This window comes from Chlamydotis macqueenii, chromosome 1, assembly GCF_036417535.1.
Source record: "Chlamydotis macqueenii isolate bChlMac1 chromosome 1, bChlMac1.mat, whole genome shotgun sequence".
Lineage (NCBI taxonomy): Eukaryota > Metazoa > Chordata > Aves > Otidiformes > Otididae > Chlamydotis > Chlamydotis macqueenii.
In genome coordinates, this window is record NC_141556.1 from 200,859,620 (window position 1) to 200,879,460 (window position 19,841).

General features: G+C 41.9%; 1 protein-coding gene across 2 annotated transcripts; it reads left to right on the forward strand.

Annotated features, from left to right (window-relative positions):
• Positions 1 to 35: 35 nt before the first annotated feature.
• On the forward strand, positions 36 to 18,029 carry TMEM123 (transmembrane protein 123). 2 transcript variants are annotated; one of them, XR_015257502.1, is made up of 7 exons: positions 36 to 168; positions 6,014 to 6,082; positions 8,286 to 8,351; positions 12,831 to 13,022; positions 14,504 to 14,657; positions 16,007 to 16,305; positions 16,650 to 18,029. XR_015257502.1 is itself a non-coding variant. In XM_086739592.1 (6 exons), the coding sequence occupies exons 1-6, from the start codon at positions 99 to 101 to the stop codon at positions 16,029 to 16,031; spliced, it is 576 nt and encodes a 191-aa protein (XP_086595718.1). In that variant the 5' UTR covers positions 36 to 98; the 3' UTR covers positions 16,032 to 18,029. The 2 variants fall into 2 exon arrangements, 1 of the variants encoding a protein (XP_086595718.1); XM_086739592.1 differs by having other exon boundaries at positions 16,007 to 18,029.
• Positions 18,030 to 19,841: the final 1,812 nt, after the last annotated feature.

The following is a 19,841-nucleotide window of genomic DNA, read 5'->3' on the forward strand; positions in this document are numbered from 1 at the left end:
GCACCCCCGGCCCGGCCCCCTGCTCCGCCCCGCCGGCCCGGGCAGGCAGCGCCTGGCGTGCTGCGGCGGCTCCGCGGCCCGCGGCTCCCTCAGCGGCCATGCGGCTCCTCACCGGCGCGTCCTGCGCGCTGCAGGCGGCAGCGCTCCTGCTGCTCGCCCCCGGCTACCGTGAGTAGCGGCCGGGGGGTGGGGGGCAGGGCCGGGGGTGGGGGACGGGGAAAACGGGCGGCGGCGCTGCCCCTCTGCGCCGGCACGGAAGCGGCGGCGCTGCCCCCGCCACCCCGCGTGGGTCCCGCCGCCGCCCGGGGGCTGCCGCGACCTCTCCGCTGGTCGGGCCCCGGCCTCGGCGGGTGGGTGGTGGCCGGGAGCGGGGCCGGGGTGCGGGCCCCGCCGAGCGGCCCTGGGCGCGGGTGCCCAGCCGCGGGGAGGGTCGGTGGTTTGCTGCTGATTTTTCTTCCCATCCTCTCAGACGAGAGCTGAGGTTGCACCGTGCACATGGCCAGTTTCTCCAGCGCAGAGCTGCAACAGAAACGGGGTGAAAAGCTTAGTATTTAGGATGCTTTTCAAGTAGAAACAATAATTAAAAAAAAAAGAAAAAGAAAAACAAGGAGCATTTTGGTTTTTAGAGGATGAGTGTGAATGCTTGCACACGACAAGGATGCACAGAGGCGCCTCGCTGCCAGCCCGGCTCACCCCAAAGTTCACCCCTGGCTCCTCTCTTCCATCTGCTGTGAGCGGGGCGCAGTGCGGGGCACGGCAGGAGATGTTCAGCCTGGAGAAGAGAAGGGTCTGGGGAGACCTTATAGCGGCTTTCCAATACCTAAAGGGGGCCCACAGGGAAGATGGGGAGAAACTCTTTAGCAGGGCCTGTTGTGATAGGACAAGGGGTAATTGTTTTAAAATAGAGGGAGGTAGATTCCGACTAAATAAAAGGAAAAAGTTCCTGCAATGAGGGTGGTGAAACACTGGAAAGGTTGCCCAGAGAGGTGATCAGTGCCCCATCCCTGGGAACATTCAAGGCCAGGCTGGATGGGGCTCTGAGCAACCTGATCTGGTTGGAGATGTCCCTGCTCCTTGCAGGGAAGCTGGGCTAGATGACCTTTGAAGGTCCCTTCCAACCCGAACCATTCTGTGTTCCCAAAACCCTGTGGGCGCCCTGGGGCGTAGAGCAAGGACCTTGGGGACATCGTGGCTTAGGACAGCACTTGCAGCAACGCCTCTTTTTACTGACTGATTTTAGTAAATACACAGCCTCCTCTTTTCTCATGCTTCAACTCAGGTGGTCGAAGACCAGATTTGGGGGATAATCATCAACAGGCACTCAAATAAAACGAGAGATACAAAAGTCTGTGCTGCCTGAGTTGCCTTTTCAGAAGACTGAAATGCCCCACAATTTTTCAAAGAAAAGAAGCTGAAAGATAGGTACCAGAATTAACCTGCCGTAAATGGTGTTGAGGAATATCAGTCGCTCCAGCAGTGTTAATGTGCTGTTGTTTAATCTAGTGAAGCTATATTGAAAGTTGTTACCAAAAAAAAATAAAATGAGCAACATGTCACTGCAGCGAACGCAGATGTGGTGATACGTGTTAAACATTCTACTACAGCTTTGATGACAGTCCTACAATTATCCACAGTAAAAGTATAATAAAGGGCTCTCTAATTTCCCTTCCAAAAAACACAAGCTTTTTTTGAAGTTTACCTGTAGCCTGTTTGCTGCTGTGCTATTTTGGCCTCCATCTTACAACGACAGGCTGCCATTTCATTTGATAGAAGATTGGCCTGATCTGTCTTTTATCACGCTGCTTCCTGAGTGTGTGTGCTGGTTTATCTCGGTGTACAGCCAGTGCTGTCTCCTGGGACAGGGGTGATCTCATCTAACTTTTGACAGTCGAGTGGAGTCCTTCCTCTATAGGTGAATCTGTTGTCTAGACTCTATAATGTGTTGAGGGAAGTTGTGCCCTTTTAAGGCTCAGTCTAACAATCTGTTGAAGTACCTTTTTTTTTTCTGCCCATTTACCCAGAAACTTCCAGAAACTACTGCTGAGATTTGTGTTGGTTTCAGCAAAAGCTAGTGCTTCACTGATGAACACTACAGGAAAAAGTGTGAAACCCATCAAATTCAAATGCAAAAGGTGAAAGTTGCAGTTCTTTTACTCTAGTGGAAAGTTTATTTCTATGTGTCGGTCAAGTCAGTGGAAGAAACGTCACCACAATGTTACAGTTTAGGAAAAATCCTTCCCGCTGTTACATAAAATCCAGCTGGCTTTCTGGTACCTGAGAGAGTAAGAAGAATCCACGCCCCCTACTCCCACCTTCTTCCTTCTCTGTTCACAAAAGATGGCCAGCAACATCCTCCAGGAGCTTACCTGTACACAGTATAAAAATGAGCAGCAGCAGTAGCTTCCAGACCTGAAAACAGGCATGGCATTTTGATTTTAGAGTATCTCCTTACTTCTCTTAGATTCTCAGATGACAGCAAAAGGCATAGTATTTTTTTCAATCTCAAATTGACCAGGATTGAGAATCGGTTACATGGGTCCATGTTATTTCCTTAAGCACCAATGTAATAGTTTATGTTTATATTTTCCTTTGCAAGACTGTGAGGTAGATTTCGCAATGTTAAGGCATGAGGACCTGTCCAAAAAGTTGCTGAGATAATCCTGCCTGACCTCTGCCTCGGGATGAAGCAATAACCTTCTTGGTAGCTCAAGAATGCTGCTTCAGAAATAGATAGCAAAAGACCTGGTTGAGTCAAAGGGAAAAGAAAGTTTCCGGATAGCAAGGTTTTGAATTTATAGTCTTATCAAAATTCCCTAGCAAATGTTACAATAGATTTGGGGTCAGGAGACTGTTTTTGTTTTAATCTGCAGAATTTGAGTTTCATCTGTTTCAACTGAAAAGGACAAGTATCCTAATAGACAGGTGGAGACTGTCTAGGGGATGGTTATATTCACGTTGCTGCCCTAACATCTCTACTTCAATCATTCCAGCACCTCAACTTTCACTCACCTGGGTTGCTTACAGGTTACTGTGCAAGGCAGAGATCTTTCTGATGGACTGTACCTCTGTACTTTTTGTTTTCTAAACCAACAAAAGCAGAATGGCTTGGGCCTAAAACTCACCTACGTACCCTGCTATGTATCAAACTTTTATAAGACTTTTGAAATCTCCCCAAAATTAATGTGTAATACTATGCTCAGTAAAAAATGTGAATTTATATAGCAAGATCTTTCTGCAGCATGAGGTTTAGTTAGACTAGGCATAAAGCCTACGAGTCCTTAGAAGTGTGTTTATCTTAAATGTGAATGTGGGAGTGGGCAAATTGATCTTTGTCAGACGCGGGGAATTCAATGATTAGTGCCAGTCATTAGTGTATGGTTCTTCTGCTGAGCTTCATCTGCAGAGGACAGTAACTTGGTACCTGCCTAAGCTGGAGACTACAGATTTCTAATGTTAACGGTTCGTGGGTGTTACCCACTGTGTTGATTTTTGCAGGATCTGGCAAAATCAAGTCAATTTAAAGTCTTCTTCTGTTCATTTTCAGCAAGTATCAGAGCTGTCCCTATCGCTTACCTTGCATCTCTCTATGTGTTTAGCGTAAGCACGGATCTTCAGCTGCTGTGTCTGAATGCCGCTTCTAGAAGCTGAATCCCAGCTGTAAAGCTGGAGAGACTGTTCTGATTTTGCCCTTTTGAAAGTTCGCTTATCTCAGTTGCCTCCAACTCATGACTTCTTACGCACTACAGCAATAAAACCGCGAGAGGCCCTGGAAGCGTTGGGTGTACCAAACCATGCCGTAGTGTTTCACAGGAAGCACGCTTGCCTTCAGGCACACCCCGGCCAGCCACAAGCTGTTATATTTTTAGCTGCATCTGTGCCTGACCTTAAACAAAGAAAAACGTAGAGTTGTCTGACAAAAATGTTGTTTGATCCCCTTTCCCTGTCCTTTTCCAGTTAAGTTGGGTATTTCATTGGTTCGGTTCTGTTTCACCATGATGAGCGAACACAGAGATCTTATTTATTGATTTATTTTATTCCCCCTCTCTCCTCCTGGTGGGAGCAGGCATCAGCGCAGAGTTTCTCTACTAAAGATCTGTAGGCTCAATATTGCAGCTCATCCTGTGGCCCAAAGAGTTTTACCTCAGTGCAGCTGGCTGCTGGCTTTCTCCTCACTTCCTTCCTGTGCTCGCACCTGGGTCAGTGCAGATTTCGAACCCTTGCCCTTCTGCTCCCCAGAGAAGGCCTGAGACTCTCGGTTTCGCTTTGGACCGGTTACACTGTGCAGTCTGTGGTCTCCAATGAGAGTCTCCAGGTGTTGTGAGAGCCATCGCTGCATAAAAAGAGTGCGCTGCTCTTCCCTCTGCCTTAAGCCAGGACATCCTTCCCACCTCCCTGGCTGAAGTCTCCTGCTGTCCCTGCAGTCATACACATGGCTCTGAATCCAAAACCACAGCCTGAGGATAGACAACAGTTTGGGAATAGCATCATTTTAAGATTTTCTTTTTCTCACCTGTCCCATTCATTACCACATGTTCCAATGTGGATATGTTTGTGCAGTTCCCCCTATTAGGATGTATTTGTATTCTGGAGCAACTGCTTGTGATCCAAATTAAGAAAATTATCAATGTTTGGGGTTTTTTTTTGAGGAGGAAGGAAAAAAAAAGTTGTATCTTTTCAGCTGGATTAGGTCCTTGACATCTTTCAAGGTGTGCAGTCCAAGCTGATCTGAACTAGGACTGATACAGTCCTGTCTTCCCTTCCACCTCTGCTTCCAGCCCCTTTTTCTTCTAATCCTACAGGGAGCCCATTCTGCTGGTTTAGGCAGAAAAAAACATTGTGTGCCATTGGGGAGGGGAGTAACGTCAGGTTTCTATTGGCTTGGCTTCCTCAGTCAGATCATTGCCAAATGCGGAGGGACCAACTCTGATGCAGACCACTTTCTGCAGGATCAGGTCCTTCCTGGGGACACTTAGTTTAGCTGTGTCCTATCCTTTGTTTGTTTGTTTCCCCTAAGCTCTCTAATTAAATAGGCTAATGTATCTTGCAGTGCTGCCCTCGATATTGCAGAGGTAAGGTACAGTGAGTGGTTTGTCATTTGTGTTTGCAAACTTTACCATTTTGAGTTCTTCATTAAGCTTTTATAACTACTAAGAAAATGCCTGTTTCTGTGGTACTTAGTTCAGATTATTTGCTTGCCTTTAGCAGAATATTGTTACAGGTGATCAAAACTCAACTCTGCTTTGCAGAGGCAGAATCCACAACTGATCCTCTTGCATGCATGTGAATGCCAGACTTCTCGTTCTGTGTGGTTTATCTTTGAATTTTAGCACTTGCTCGTAGAGCAGGCATGAGGACGAGGTAGTCAGGCCTCGATTAGTCTTTAGGGTATGATGATATTTTACTGGAGATGTGATCCTTCTCTGTTCTACTCCCTACCTGCCAAATGCTCAGTGGATGTATTAACATGCTATTAGTCCCAGACTAAGTAATGCAACTCCTTGACTGGTAAGACAATAAGTAGAGCTTATTGTCTTACCATGCTGTCCATGTAGGGGCAGAGCAAGCACTCATCTGCCTGCAAAGGCCTTGCAGACTTCAGAGGAAAAGATCTGTGTGAGAAATTCTTTTCCTTCTCCTGTAGGTGATGGGGGTCATATGTTATTACTGAAGGTAGGTGCCTGATTTTCTACCTCTTACTTCCTTCGGTCTCCTTTCATCTCAAGGAGGAAGAGAACTTGGGATGGTGATGATGGGGAAGATACAGCTGGGGATGGGGAGGAGCTCCAGTTCATTTGATGGCTGGGTAGTGCAAATGCCGTCGTTTTTAATGTGCTAAGAGCTGGCTCTTGTGGTACCATGCTTTTATATCGTCATTATACCTAACTCCTCTCCGTGGTAGTTTAGTCATCTAGATGTCCAAAGCAAGTGACAGATGCTGTACTAACTTATTTTTTTCCCGCTTCTTGGTAATAAAGCACCTAAAACTATCTTACTCTTCTTATTTTTTATGTAGGAAATGAACAGACAGACAACTCGAGCAGTACTACACCCTTTGTTACGACTCCGGAACATGTGTTGCAAGGTAATACTCCTGGCATTTCTGTTACTGTTCCTCAGTAGCGTTGAGAAAAGCAGTATGTATTATTGTATGCCTTAAACAGTCCTGTAATAGTTTGCCCTTTATTTTACTTCATTGACTTGTGAAGAGCTGTAGGGCAGGAGGCAAGTAGTCCCATTCTCACATCTATTCCAGGACAACTAAAGATACTTAAGAGGAACTGAAGAACAGTAGAATGCAACTCAGTCCTCATATGCTTCAGCACCCCAGAGCAACACAGAGAGGAGAAATAAAATGGAGAAAAAATATGTATAGAACTAGAAATACTTGCCAACATAAATTTACAGTTAAAAAAAGAGCCACTAGCTCAAGAGTCTGCAAGGCAAAAAGGCAAGGCACTTTTTCATTTGATTTTTAACATCAAAATGGATTCTAGGTCCACCATGCTTGAGCTCATTGCTAAAGTACGTGTTTATTTCATAGCATAATCTCATTTTGACTGCATTAAGCTGTACACCTTTAAGGATGTGCCATGCAAAAAGCATATTCTTTGGGTCATTTTTGCCCTGAACTACTTCACTCCATCTCATTTGCTGTTGGCCAACAAATGGGATGCATAGTCAATACTCTGTTCATTGACTCACTCTGTCTTGCGTTTATTGCATCACTGACTCACACCCAAATTCCAGGCAGTGTATGTGGTGTCTTTTCACCTGTATGAGCATGCAGTCCACATCCAGATGTGTTCCCAGGGTTGCAGAAGTAAGCACTCAGAACTTGAGGGAAACTCAAAGCTGTGTTCTGGTTCCAGTATTGGGCCAGTCTGGGAAAGGTTTAGCCCCAGGCGTATCCATGGCTTACGGTGGTATAAAAGTCAACATATCCAAGAAAGAATGTGTTTGTAGTTGAACAGCCATAGACTGTTTCTCAAAGGCAATTAATCTGCAGCTTAGTAGCGCAGGTGTGTGCAGTACTCAGTGGTGGGGCTAGTTGGCTATGATTATACCAGAGAAAAGGCAAAGTAATTCGCTCTGTGATTTCCCCCCCTCTTTTTTGTAGGTGGTATGAGGGTGTAAATTTGTTGCATTTGTTCTTAAACCTGAGCTTGCTTGTAACATGTATGCAATTGCAAAGAGGGTTGACCAAATTGTTTTAGACTAGACTTCTCCAGGGGTCAGAACAGCAGATCCATTAAAAATATGCCTGCTTCTTGATTCTGGTAGCTGTGTTGCTGTTCCTGTCATCTCTGAGGTTATGCACTTTGCTTTCCAGCCATGCTGAAAAGTGATAGAGCTTTGTGTAGCACTAGCAATGTGGGAGGATGCTGTAAAAGATCAGGTACTTCAAAGAAAAGAATAATCACAGAATGGGTGTAGACAACAGTACAGAATGAAGGGATGCTTGGGCAGTGATGCTTCCAGGAACGAGAGTTACTGAACAGCCCAATAGATCTTTGCCAGAAAGAAGAGACCATTAACCTGTGAGAAAGACTGAAGGGGGATGCAGCAAAGAGGACAGAAGTGAGAGTGGGAGAGTGCCTGAGAGCATAGAAGTAACGTGAGTAGGAAGGGGGAAAAAAAGAGAACTGGAAAAGTAGAAGTGAAAGAAAGGAGGGAAGGACAAAACCATTAATCCTGACGCATGGTTTATGTTTTAAGTCTTTGGAAACAAGTGCATTCGTAGAAGCCTTTTTGAGTAGAGACAGCATCAGCCCACAGAAAGGTGTTTCATGGGGCATTAGTCTGTCCCTGCTTGACACTGCTACAGTATTTTTCTAGCATGAGACCAGTTTGTAATAGGTGTAGCAAAATTAAATAAAAAATTGAGGGACAGGAAATGTAACTGAAATAGAGGAATAAAAACTAGGAAAAAAAACCCACAGTGCTTAGGTAGGTTAAGAAAGTTGGTGACAGTATGGCTGATACAGCAGCTGGAATAGAGCATGACATAGAAGTGGAAGAGAGCAAAAAGAGATGTAAGGAATTCAGATGCAGATCATTTGGGCACTGCTGTGCATACAGTGTAACTATGTTCTTGCTGCACTGAGATCTGGAAGCATTTTGCAGAAGGATAAAACTGTCTGCTTTGGGATGGAATACTCTGCTCTATTCCCGCTTGTAGCCTGCAAACACAGATACTTTATATGTATAAACCAGGTACTTTAATTATAGTATGTTAAAATGAAAATGAATAATATTTCTTTTCTTGTTTTCTTTTTTCCATGAAGACGATAACAGTTCATCCAATCTTACTGTAATATCACCCACACAATCTACAGCGACATCTGCAGTAGGTACGTATCTGTTCATTTGTCCATTACTATGAACCTAGAAGCTAGCTCCAAAGCTACCCCAGATCCTACCAAACTCTAAAGAAATAGCCATCAAAAGTGGGAATTTGAGAGAGGCGTTATCATTTTAGGGCTGGGAGGCAACATGTAAAACAACTCTGAAATGAAGCTATGCTGGTTTTCAAGTTTAGGTAGCATGCTTCATCAGTAGAAGCAATGACATTTATGGTGCCATTGAAAATCAGGAATCAAAATAAAACTTCAAGGAAGAATTGAAAGGAGTTGGTCTTTTTAATGTTCATTCTTTGTCTCTAAGGAAACTTCTTCCATTTTCACAGAGTAAAGATTAATAGGTTGTTGAGTAAACAGCGCATATCTGTTTAATGTTATTTCACAGTAAATAGATTTAGGGTATAATGAAGTCCTGGGGACTTGAGTTTCAAGAGTAAGACTCCACTTCCTTTTAGGTAAGACTGATGGCACCTTATACCATAGAAAATAGTCCTTATAGTGTTCTTAGCACAAAACAGTGGAGTTGAAGTGAGACACAAGAAGTATTATTCTAGCACTACCATCTTTGCTTCACAACTTGGCAAAAGAACTGTAGGTAAGAACAGTTTCCCAAGGCAGCAGTTGTGATGCTCCAACATGAGTAACATGTTTACAAAACACTCCTTTGTAGAAAGAAGAAATAGCTGTATTAGATCGACTAGTAGAGTTTGAAAGTAGATATTTAACCTGGGACACAAACAAATAGTTAATCCACTTCTATTTGCCGTGTTCCAACTATTGGCTAAGTCAATGTGAGATTATTAAAAAAGGAAATTTAAAAAATTATTTTTCTGGAAGAACTTGCACAGGCATATTCCACCACACCAGTAAAGACTGGATAAGAATTAACGTTGTGCAGTTGTCAGTCTGTGATGCACAAATAAATGTTGTATCTGGGAGAAGAAGAGCTAGTTCCGTGCACGAAGTGGGTCCTCTTTGTGCTAAGAACCATGTGAAAGCAGAGCAGAAATACCGTGTTTACCCTAAAGATACTTTGTGTATTTGTGAAGTTTTATGTTGATCATAAGGTGCCAGCCATGTCATTCTGTTTCCAATACCGCTCTCACTTTGTGTCTCTGTAGTTTCCACATAACCTCTGAGCTATGACACTCAGAGGTTGCTTGTTCATTTAAGAATAAAATACTCACCATAAAAAAAATGCTCTACAAAGACCTTTTGATACCAAGGAAGTGGTGCAGTTTCTCATTCCATTGCCTGCAGTGTACCAGTTTAAGCATGTCTAACTTGGAAAGTGGAGATTAAATATTTTTGTAATCCCCTTGTTGCCTTAGGGCCCTCCCCATGTGTAAAGCCATTGTTAACCGCAGGTATTTTCATCGACCCTGCACTGCAATCCTTCCACCCCTCCGCTCCAGCCCGGACTGTGGGTATCTTCCAAGGATCTGAGCTTTGTAATAACAGTAAAAAGAGGCCTGAGCCCTTTACTTTCGGGCACAGTACAAACCTAACAGACAGCTATGCCTTGCTTCACACAGTTTGTGATTCACATCCTTCTCTTTTTTCTTCTTTTTTTTTTTTTTTTTAGAAACATCATAGATTTTAAGACAATGTGCTTCCATTTTGATTATCTGTCTCGACCTCTTCAGAATAAAGACTACTGGATATATGTACTTAATTTTGCTTGAAGTCTCTGGGTTAGTTTTTTTGTTTGTTTTGGTTTTTTTGTTTTTTTGGAAGCCTCTCATGGCAGAAGCAAAAGTCTGTTTCATGCAGTCATTTTCCATGCAAAGGAGAGTATTTAAGAAGAGCATTCATTAACAATCCTTTTGTATGTTAGCATGGTGCTTACGCAATTTGAGTTGTGTTTGTTCTTGTTGAGTTAGAACACTAAGGAAGTAGCGCGTGCTGCTAAGAACTTTTATCTTTATGCTATATATATACTTTGATTGATGAATACAGCATAGCTATTTAATGTTTAAACACAGGTAGCACACAAAGTAAAATACTTGTCTCTTTGGTTGCATCCTTTGTAAATAGTAAAGATTAACTCAGGCAGTCCAGGTTTGTTTAGTGTGATGTTTGATGAAGCCCAGCTGGTGTTTTGGGGAAAAAGTAATTAGGGAAATAAAAGGTAAAAGCACAGATGTTGATAGCAAATGCTCTTTCATCTTAACTCTTGGTAAAATAGTACGGGTAAGGTTTTTCAAAGAAGCAGAAGAACAGATTGGTGCTCAGTTCATGTCAGCTTCCCAAATTCTCAAGCTGCCTCAGATAGCCTCCCACTGAAGTTTGGAAAAGACTGATGCTAAATACGTCATGAAAGATAGGTCTGTAGGAGTTTAACCAGATTTTACTCTTAATGTAAATGTTACATCACCAAGTGCTATAATCTTGTAAGAAGAAAGGATCACTTGTAGGAGAAAAGTAATGTGCAAATTTGCTTAAGTTCCTCATGATAGCTGCTTGGATATTTTTTGTGCTGACTCAGGTTTTCTGTAGAGTAATTTAATGCCCATGGAATAAGTACCATCTTTGTGTAACATTGTTTAATAATGTTATGCATGGAACAATTAGCTATTGCTCAGAAACACAAGCCAGTTTGACACTCGGAAATCGTGGCTCAAAAAAAGGAAAAAAAAACCACCACAGCAGACTGATTGTTTGACACTTGTATTCAGATTTGTCTTTCTTTTGGTGTCTTTTATCTTATGAATGCAGTTACCAGGTGTGGTTTCATGTCATATAACTGTAGATAGTTTCCATATAGACATTTCCTTGCTTATTTCCTACAATGAGGAACCATTTGATATTTATAGATCATCATGCCTTTGGGAGTTTACTTGTCAGTATTAAAATGTGCCCTGAATTTTGTCTGATGTATTTTACACATGCTTCATAGAGGAACTGAATTTCCTAATTGTAACAAGGTAAGCACGTGAACATAGTACTCCAACTGTTTCATCTCAATGAATGCTCATTTCAAAGTGTTTCGTAGGGTTATGGCAAAATGCAATTATAACATCAAAGAACAGGAAAATAAATAACATTTACTCTGGGGACTGTGTTGGGCTGTTTCAGTAGTTTTAATGTTAAATGTCTCAGAAAAGTGTTGTGTAGGCCAGTTCCTTTCTGAATGTTTACATTGTCGTATTGTTTGGCGTTTTTTTAAGTTTTTGATGTTCACATCTGTACTGGAAGCAGTGATACTGAAGTCTTAGCACAGACATCATTCTGTGTGTGGTACTCACATTTTAAACCACACTTACAGAAAGATTATTCTATAGAAGCATTTTAGATGCTGTATTAAAAAAAAGGCAGATATTGACTATCAAATTTACTGCGGAATTGAGATAAAACAACCTATTCTTCAGTTGTTCTAGTTTTAGACAATTTCAAGAAAACATGGGTATAATTAGATAATTGAATATTAATAATAAAAAGCTTTTGTGGTGCTTAAAATTAACCCAGCTTGTGTGAGGTTAACAAAATAATACAGAAGTAGAGACCTGCAAAGGGAGCTTTTTTTCCCTAAAGTTCCTTCATACATAAAAGCTATTTGCCTCATATTGTCTGCTTGGAGAAATGCTAGTGGCATAACAGGCTCATGTTTCTTGTTAGTTCCTGCTTAGAAAAAGAAGTAATTATTCTAAAGATCCTTCTAGCTGGCTGCCTTCTACTAAGGTTCTAAGGATTTTGCTATAGGTATCAATCTATTATTCTTTAATTTTGCTACACAGTATTTTTATTCTGAACAGTTCATTGCTGTTTTCTGAGCAGCAAGGGGAAGTGTTAGGTAAAAGCAGACTAAAAGTTTGATGTCAACCAAACTTGTGAAACAGCATTCCAGTCTTTGCTTTAACCTTGGCAAGACAGCCTACTACTAAATAAATGATACAAGCCAGCAGATTTACTTTAGTCAAACTTTTACCACATGTGGAAAATGTTTTGAACCTTAAGTTTAACAGTTACACAAACAGAATTATCTCTGGTAAGTTTAATATACATGCAGCCTTAGTAAAGCCAGTGTTTCATTCAAAAGTAAATTAAAGATTAAATCATTACTAAAATGCGGGGGGGTGGCATTTTCATGCAAAATCTGTTCTTATTGGAAAAGCTTGGTTATCTGAAAAGTTGAGCGCTTCAAATGGAAAGTTACTTCTGATCCAGAATTTTATCACGTTTTAAAACCTGACCCTTCCAAAAGTTACCAGATATTATTCAGGTTTTCTTTACAGCCTTTCCTTGTAACCGTTCCTGACGTTGACCCCCAGAAATCAGAAGTTGGGTCTTTCCAAAGGAGATGCATAGGAGGAGAGTCTGTATGCAAACCTGGATATCCATGCAGCAGCATTTTCATTGTTACTCTGTCATTCTATTTGGCCATGATAAATGCTATCTTATTCAATGAGTGTACGGTTTATTATTTTTAGGTATTTTTTGGTGTGATAATCACAAATAAAAATTTCCCAGGTTTGTCCACCAGTACTACTCATCTGACCAGTACCAGTCAGCCCACCAACACCACTACGTCTGTCACCCTGACAACTCAGCCCCCCAAAACCAACCAGACAGCAAGATCCACCGCAGCTCCATCAATCACATCATCACAGCTCAATATTACAGTGATGACCACTTCCAAGATTTCTTCCACTTCTGTAACAGGTGAGTTCACACTTCAGGAAGCTCTTGAAGGCTTGTACACACATTGACATTTTGTACAATTGTAGAATATTTTACAGTAGTATAACAAGTTTTAGAGTAGTATAACAAAGAAGGAAGGTATTTGCATGCTGAAAAATGAGAGCAAGTTGGGGTTTTTGTATTAAGCTGGCTGGAATAATGTTGCTCTGAGCACTCCACTTAATTAATAAGGATTCATTTAACCTGAGAGACCTGATGTATTTAGGAAAAAAACATTAAATGGAAGTGGTCTGAACCAGTAGTTACCAACAAGGAGATTAGCAATGTTAGGAAAAAGCCTCGCTTTTGAATACAACGTCTGTATTTGTTAAGCTCTCCCTTCTACAGCTTACTCAAACTTACTCTAATACTGCCTTTTTCCCAGCTTACCTGTGGCTCAAAATATGTCTACTGGCTTGGTAGAAAAACTGGGTTCCGTTAGTCACATTTGTAGCAATGCAGTGAATTTTATCCCTAATGGAGGTTAGATTATGACTGTGGATGAGTCACGCTTCATGTAAAAGGTATCACATACAGTTTGACAGTACCCTTTAATACAAAAACAGTAAGTGTAGAGTTCAGTATTTCCTTGTGGTTAGCTGCTTCTTCGCACCACTTCATGCTTACACTTCCAAACACATTGGGGTTGCTCACATGTCAGTGAAGCGTTATTGGGTAGGTGGAGCTGTCATCAGCAGAACTTCTACTTGGCCCTGTAATACTCCCTGTGGCAAGTACAAATAGAGGTGGGCACACACTGGGTCTTTCTGAGGGGGTTTGTAGCAGATAAAACCAGTTTTCACACAGAAACTGCAATGGCTTATCTGAGGTCATGTCATCTATGTCAATGTTTGTGTTGGGCTGCAGAGCTGATGTTGCTTGGAGCGTGAGGGTACAATTGCATGAGACAAGGTAAAGCAATCCAACAGCTCATCACCACCAAAAGTACTTTACCCCCACCGCATAACTATACTGACTGACTTGGTGGTTGTCAGACCCCTCTGCAGGCTAACTGGTTAAGCTCATCTGGCTAAAAGTAACTTCCTTTTCTGCTTGGGTTAATTTCAGGCCAGCTTAATGAGCTGAATTGGCTCATGAAGGGTATGAAAAACACTAGAACTGGCCTAAGAAGGGCAGGAGCTGCATGTGGAAGGAGGAGAGAGCAGGGGGGGAAACGGCAGGGGAAAGAGGGAGGTGGAGGGGAGAAGGGGCAGTCAGTCTTTCGGGGACAGCAAGCAGTTGGATCAGGTCCTCCTGTGTTACCAGCATCTGGCACTTAAAAAGAGGGCTTCTAGGTTTCGGTGTGCTTGGCTGGTGTCTTGCCAGCTGATCTACATTAAATTTGTCTAGTTGGGTCTTTAGATGACATGGCAATGGGGAGGGCAGGATATAGAGGATATAGAGGAGTCCCTCGAAACACGATTTTGAAAGCATTAAAAAAATTTTTGTTCTCTCATTTCCAGCCACATCAAAATCTGAGACTGTTGTAGCCAAAGCCTCCAGATTTGATGTGGGCAGTTTTGTAGGTGGCATCGTGCTGACGCTTGGAGTTCTAGTTATTCTCTACATCGGATGCAAAACCTATCACTCTAGAAGAGGCATTCAGTACAGAACCATGTAAGTTCCCAAGGGATTGTCCCTTGTCAGCTTATTGCTTTGTTGAGAGGAACAAGGACGAACAAAACAAGGAGAATGAACTATAATGAATATATTTGTTTAATGTACATTACATTAGTATCATTAAGAGATTTAACTGTGATATTTTGTCTTTCACCACTTCAGCTTCAGTTCCTCATTATTATGCCTCTCTTCTGTGTGGGTTTTTTCTCTGATTGTGTTCACTGTGCCTGCTTTAAGAACTTTTCACGAGCCCATGAAATAAGAATTAGAATTAATTTAAGTGAATAAAGGCATCTGCATCTGAACTAGTTATATGAGACTGGAGGATAGGAGGTGGTAGGTCCAGTCTTGTCTTGGATGTGATGATTTTTTCCTCTCCTTTGCAGCATTCATTTCTGAGAGCACAGTACCAGTCAGGCATCTGTGATTTTGACTTCATCTTGTATCTCACCCTTTTGTAATGAATCATGGAATGGTTTGGGTTGGAAGGCACCTTAAAAATCATCTAGTCCAACCCCCCTGCCATGGGCAGGGACACCTTCCACCAGACAAGGTCACTCAAAGCCCCATCCAATGTGGTCTTGAACACTTCCAGGGATGGGGCATCCACAGCTTCTCTGGGCAGCCCGTTCCAGTGCCTCACAGTAAAGAATTTCTTCAAAATTGTACCATCTCATTTGCTATTTATACTCAGCTCTACTCAGTTTTCTTCCAGACTTGCCTTCATGTCCTGCATTTAGTTTAAGAACTGGGAATTCTTAAAACTACTTTTCTTTTTCCTATTCAGTATCATCCGTCTCAGTTGAGAAGCTTGTTTTAAGCGAGGTGACATCATTAGACTTGTTGGAATGCTAGTGTTTAGGCCTTGTGTTTTCTCTCCATTTTGACTCCTGCTTGCTGATCACGGAGTTCAGCCAGCCCCTGCTGCACGTGTTTACCCACAGTACTGTTTGAATGGATATTCTAGAATTCAGATCAACAGTATCTTCAAAATAAATGAAGCCTGTTGCTGAGCTTGTAAACTGAATCTGATTAGCTGTTACTACTGAGTAACAGCTACTAACTAAGATAGGTATGATAAAAATGCCTGAGCAACAGCTGATGTGAAAATATTTCCTTGAATGAAATGAGAAAGCCGCAACGCTAATAGGGCTAGTGAAGCCGGAGGACAGTTGACAGAATGAAATTGCTCTGTTAACTTCAGGCTTGGCTCAGAGCAGGCTGTAACTCCAAGATCAATGTGCACTTAGCGCTTCCCAGCAAGATACCCTCCGTTCACAAAATGACTTTTTTATGTTGACTGTTGCTTGTACTGCAGAACATTAATTACTGAGTTTCTATTACAGTGACGAACACGATGCCATCATTTAAAGAGACTTCAGGGAAGACAGTGTTGGAAACCCATGACATCACAGCTGTTGTAACTTACTTCTGAAAGAGTTCCTTTCATAAAGATGATCACAGTCTCTAAACCTGTCTTGTGTATGATCCTCCAAAATGTTGAGAAGCTCTTTAAACATCCTGGATTTTTTTGTATTGGCTTTAATAGGAAGAGGAGGAACTTGTCACTTTGTAGAGACAGTATTTCCTTTTTCCAGTATTTGCAACTGAATTTAAAGAAACGCATATATCGAGTCATTTTGAGGTACACACACAAGTCTCTGAAATAGCTAATTACTAGCACAGTGGATCGCATCATTGCAATTCTAAATAAATTCAGTTATTTCTCACATACTGCGTAAATCCAGTGTGTTCCATAATGGATGCAGTAGGTTTAATAGGATACCTCTGAGACCCAGCATAGATTTTTGCAAGTGAAATGTTTTTTTCCCCAATATTTTGTATTAAATTGTATTTATTTTGAAGTTTGATGTGAACTTTAGTTTAGAAATTTTGGATTTTGAACAATTCAGTTAATTTTTACTAGATGATAAAGGGACGTGGTTTAGAAACTGTATAGAAGGTGATAATGAGTACTTTCAACTTCAGTCATCAGCTCACCAGTGCCCTGCAGAGAGTTTCCTTAACAGGCTGTACAGTGAGACTAGCTGCAGGAAGCATGGACAGACTGGAGGTACCCATCCACAACCCTTTCTTATAAACGGGTCCTTATAAGAAAACAGACTACGCAATCCATCACATCTTTTTTCTGGCATGTCCTAATGAAGCATGTGCAATTGAAGATAAAATGAAAATAGAAGAAAGTAATTTGTGCCATCATAAATATGATAAAATATGAAAATTGCTTCTAAAATTTTGGTTTAAGTTAAATGTAGCAATAATTTCACTCATGGTTTTTATTATTATGAAGCTGTTGGCAATGTTTTAGCAGCATTTGGTAAGCATTGAATGTTAAACAGAGAAATGGAAAATCTGTAAGATAGCATTTTAGAATATAAATTGCGTTTTTACAGCTGTTTTCAGAAGTTGGTACTGCTGCACACGTGTACAGAGGTGTGGTCAAAAGCCCACTGAAGGCAACAGGACGTGTCTCAGAAGGCCATTAGGTTAAGGCCCAAATACACTGGGGTTCTGTGCAGGATGGCTGACGCCACTTCCGTATCACTTCTGCATTTGCACGGAGGTAAACCCTGCTGGCTTCAGTAGATGGGCTCCTGATTCACACTGGTGCAAGGGAAACTAGAGCAAGGATCAAGAAACACAGCTCTGCATCTCCGTACATCGCTGAATAATCGTTCAGTCCTGCTCAGGCTCCACTTGCAGACCTCTCCCTGGTGAAGAGTTGGTGTGGCGGGATTTGACCATCCTGGTTACGGCTGGCGCTGGTCAGTCACGCAGGGCACAGACGGGAGGCGGTGACAGCTGAGAAAGGCCCCAAGAGGAACTGCGGATAGCTCTGTCAGGGGGCTGGGATACAGCACATCAGGGGAAATAAGACGGCAGCTCTGGCACAGGTTATATTTTTTTGTGAGAAGTAGTTTATTCTGACATGCAATGTTAAAGTGGCCTTATGGATGCTTGGTTTTATTTCCTTTTTCACATGGAGCAGTAAACTGTTGTGTTCGAGGCACAGCTGACTCCAGCAAACCATGGCTTATGAGTTGGCTTAATAACATCAGCCATGCACCTGAAATGGGGGTAGCAGGGCTGTTGCATTTTTTACTGAGATTGAGGTACAGGGGGAAGAGTGATCTGAGGTAACTTTTGTGATTTTTTTTTTTTTTTTTTTTTCTTAATTGCATTGTTTGGTGGAAAACTGGGTTTGACTTGAAGAGTTTGGAAACAATTTTTCCGTAAGACTGCAGTTCCTTACTTTGTAGAAATTAAGACAATTAAGTGCAACTCAGTTACTGGATTGTCTCACCTCTGTTGTACAGATAAATAAAATTTTAATCTTTGGAGTTACTATATCAGTTTCAGCTGGATTTTTATTTTATTAGACCATTTTATGCTTCCCTCAACCTTTTCCAGTCATAACCATTGAGTAAGAAGTGTTCACTATATCTGCTTTTAAATGCTAGAACACCAGATCTGGTGTATTTTTGCCCAGCTCATTTTTAATGTATTTTGTAATCTCACTACAACAAAGCAAAATGATGTGCCTAAGATTTCGGAGGTGTCAGTGTAAATATAAAACCTGACCTCCTTTCAGGTATTTGGATACTGGACAAAGTGAAGTGCAAGTGATAAATCTTACCTTTAACTTTACATTTGCTTTCCAACAGTAAGTGAAAATCCAGCTTTAAGTTACACAGGTGTTAGGTGGGATGAACAGGACAGCGTATCCTACCACCACCAAGTACCTATTTAGGCCTCAGTACCGGGGGTCACTCTCGAGCATTGAAACAGGCAGTGGACCTGAGTTTAGCTGTGCTCTACTGTGCTGAATAACTGAAGTAGTAATTTAGCATTCAAAAATCCTGACTATGTTAACTAAACACTGGCACTTCATTTCTGTAAAGAAAGAGTATTTGCAAGGGTTTGCCACAGGAGTCTACCAAATTGTAGACCAGTATGAGGTATAAAGCTGAGGTAGGAGCGAAAGACAGAAGGCGGTCTTTTGTCTCGTAGACTGGAGTCTAGCACTAACCCGGGCAACTGGGCAATAGAATATAGAACAGTTGGGAGGGACCTACAGCAGTGATCTAGTCCAAGTGCCTGGCCACTTCAGGGCTGACCAAAAGTTAAAGCAGGTGGTCTCCAAATGCCTCTTGAACGCTGATGGGCTTAGGGCACAAACCACCTCTCCAGGAAGCCTGTTCCAGTGTTTGACCACCCTCTCGTTAAAGAAATGTTTCCTAAATACAGTTCCTTCCTCATGGCAGTCTCTTCCCACTCATTTCTCTGGGGATTAGTTATGCTAAAGGCAATCATAATTTTACGATCTATTGATACCCATTTTATGCAACCAATTTTTAGCATAAGTAGCTCCTCCCCTTCTCCAGGTATACTAATGCTACAGTCAATCTTTCAGCTGTTCTTTACCTGAGTTTATGAATATTGTAAAGAAGAATCACCTGGTGATAGGTCATCTTCTCAAGAGGACTGCGGATCTGTTAACCAGTGCTGATGGCTGAGCAACACGGTTCATAGCGCTGTCTTGGTTAGGAACCCCTCTGGTGATACATCACAGAACTGCATTTACAGTGTCATGGTTTAAGCCCATCACCAGCATTCAATGGACTATTACAGCTCTTTCACACAGCCCCTGTCCTCTTTTTTTAATCCTTAAAATTCATGGGTTTGTGCTTCATGTTAAAATGTATTTCACTTAATACTACCGCCTTGGGAAGTCATCCTTGGGCTACAGAACATAACCGCCTTGGGCAGGTATCATGAACGTTACTTCTGCCCTTCAAACACATCGCGATCAGCCGTATGCCCACAGCTCAGGTCTGCAGCATTCTGGCCTTGTCCCACTGGGCTTTCCTTTTTATACAGTTCTTCTTTACGCTGTATTCTAGTACCAACTCATAGCCCTTCCAGCTTAATTGTTTTGATGAGGCCCTGCATCAAAGGCTTCAAAGCCATCCAGCAACGTTGCTATGCTATGTTTGGGTTGTTTGGTTTGGGTTTTTTTGTTTGTTTGTTTGTTTTTTAATTAAAAAAAAAACTGTTAAAGCAAGATCATGTTACTGTGATAATATTCAGTAACTTTAACATTATCTCTTTGTAAATCTACTTTCATATCTTTCCTTTTTTTTGTTCAGAAACTGTTAA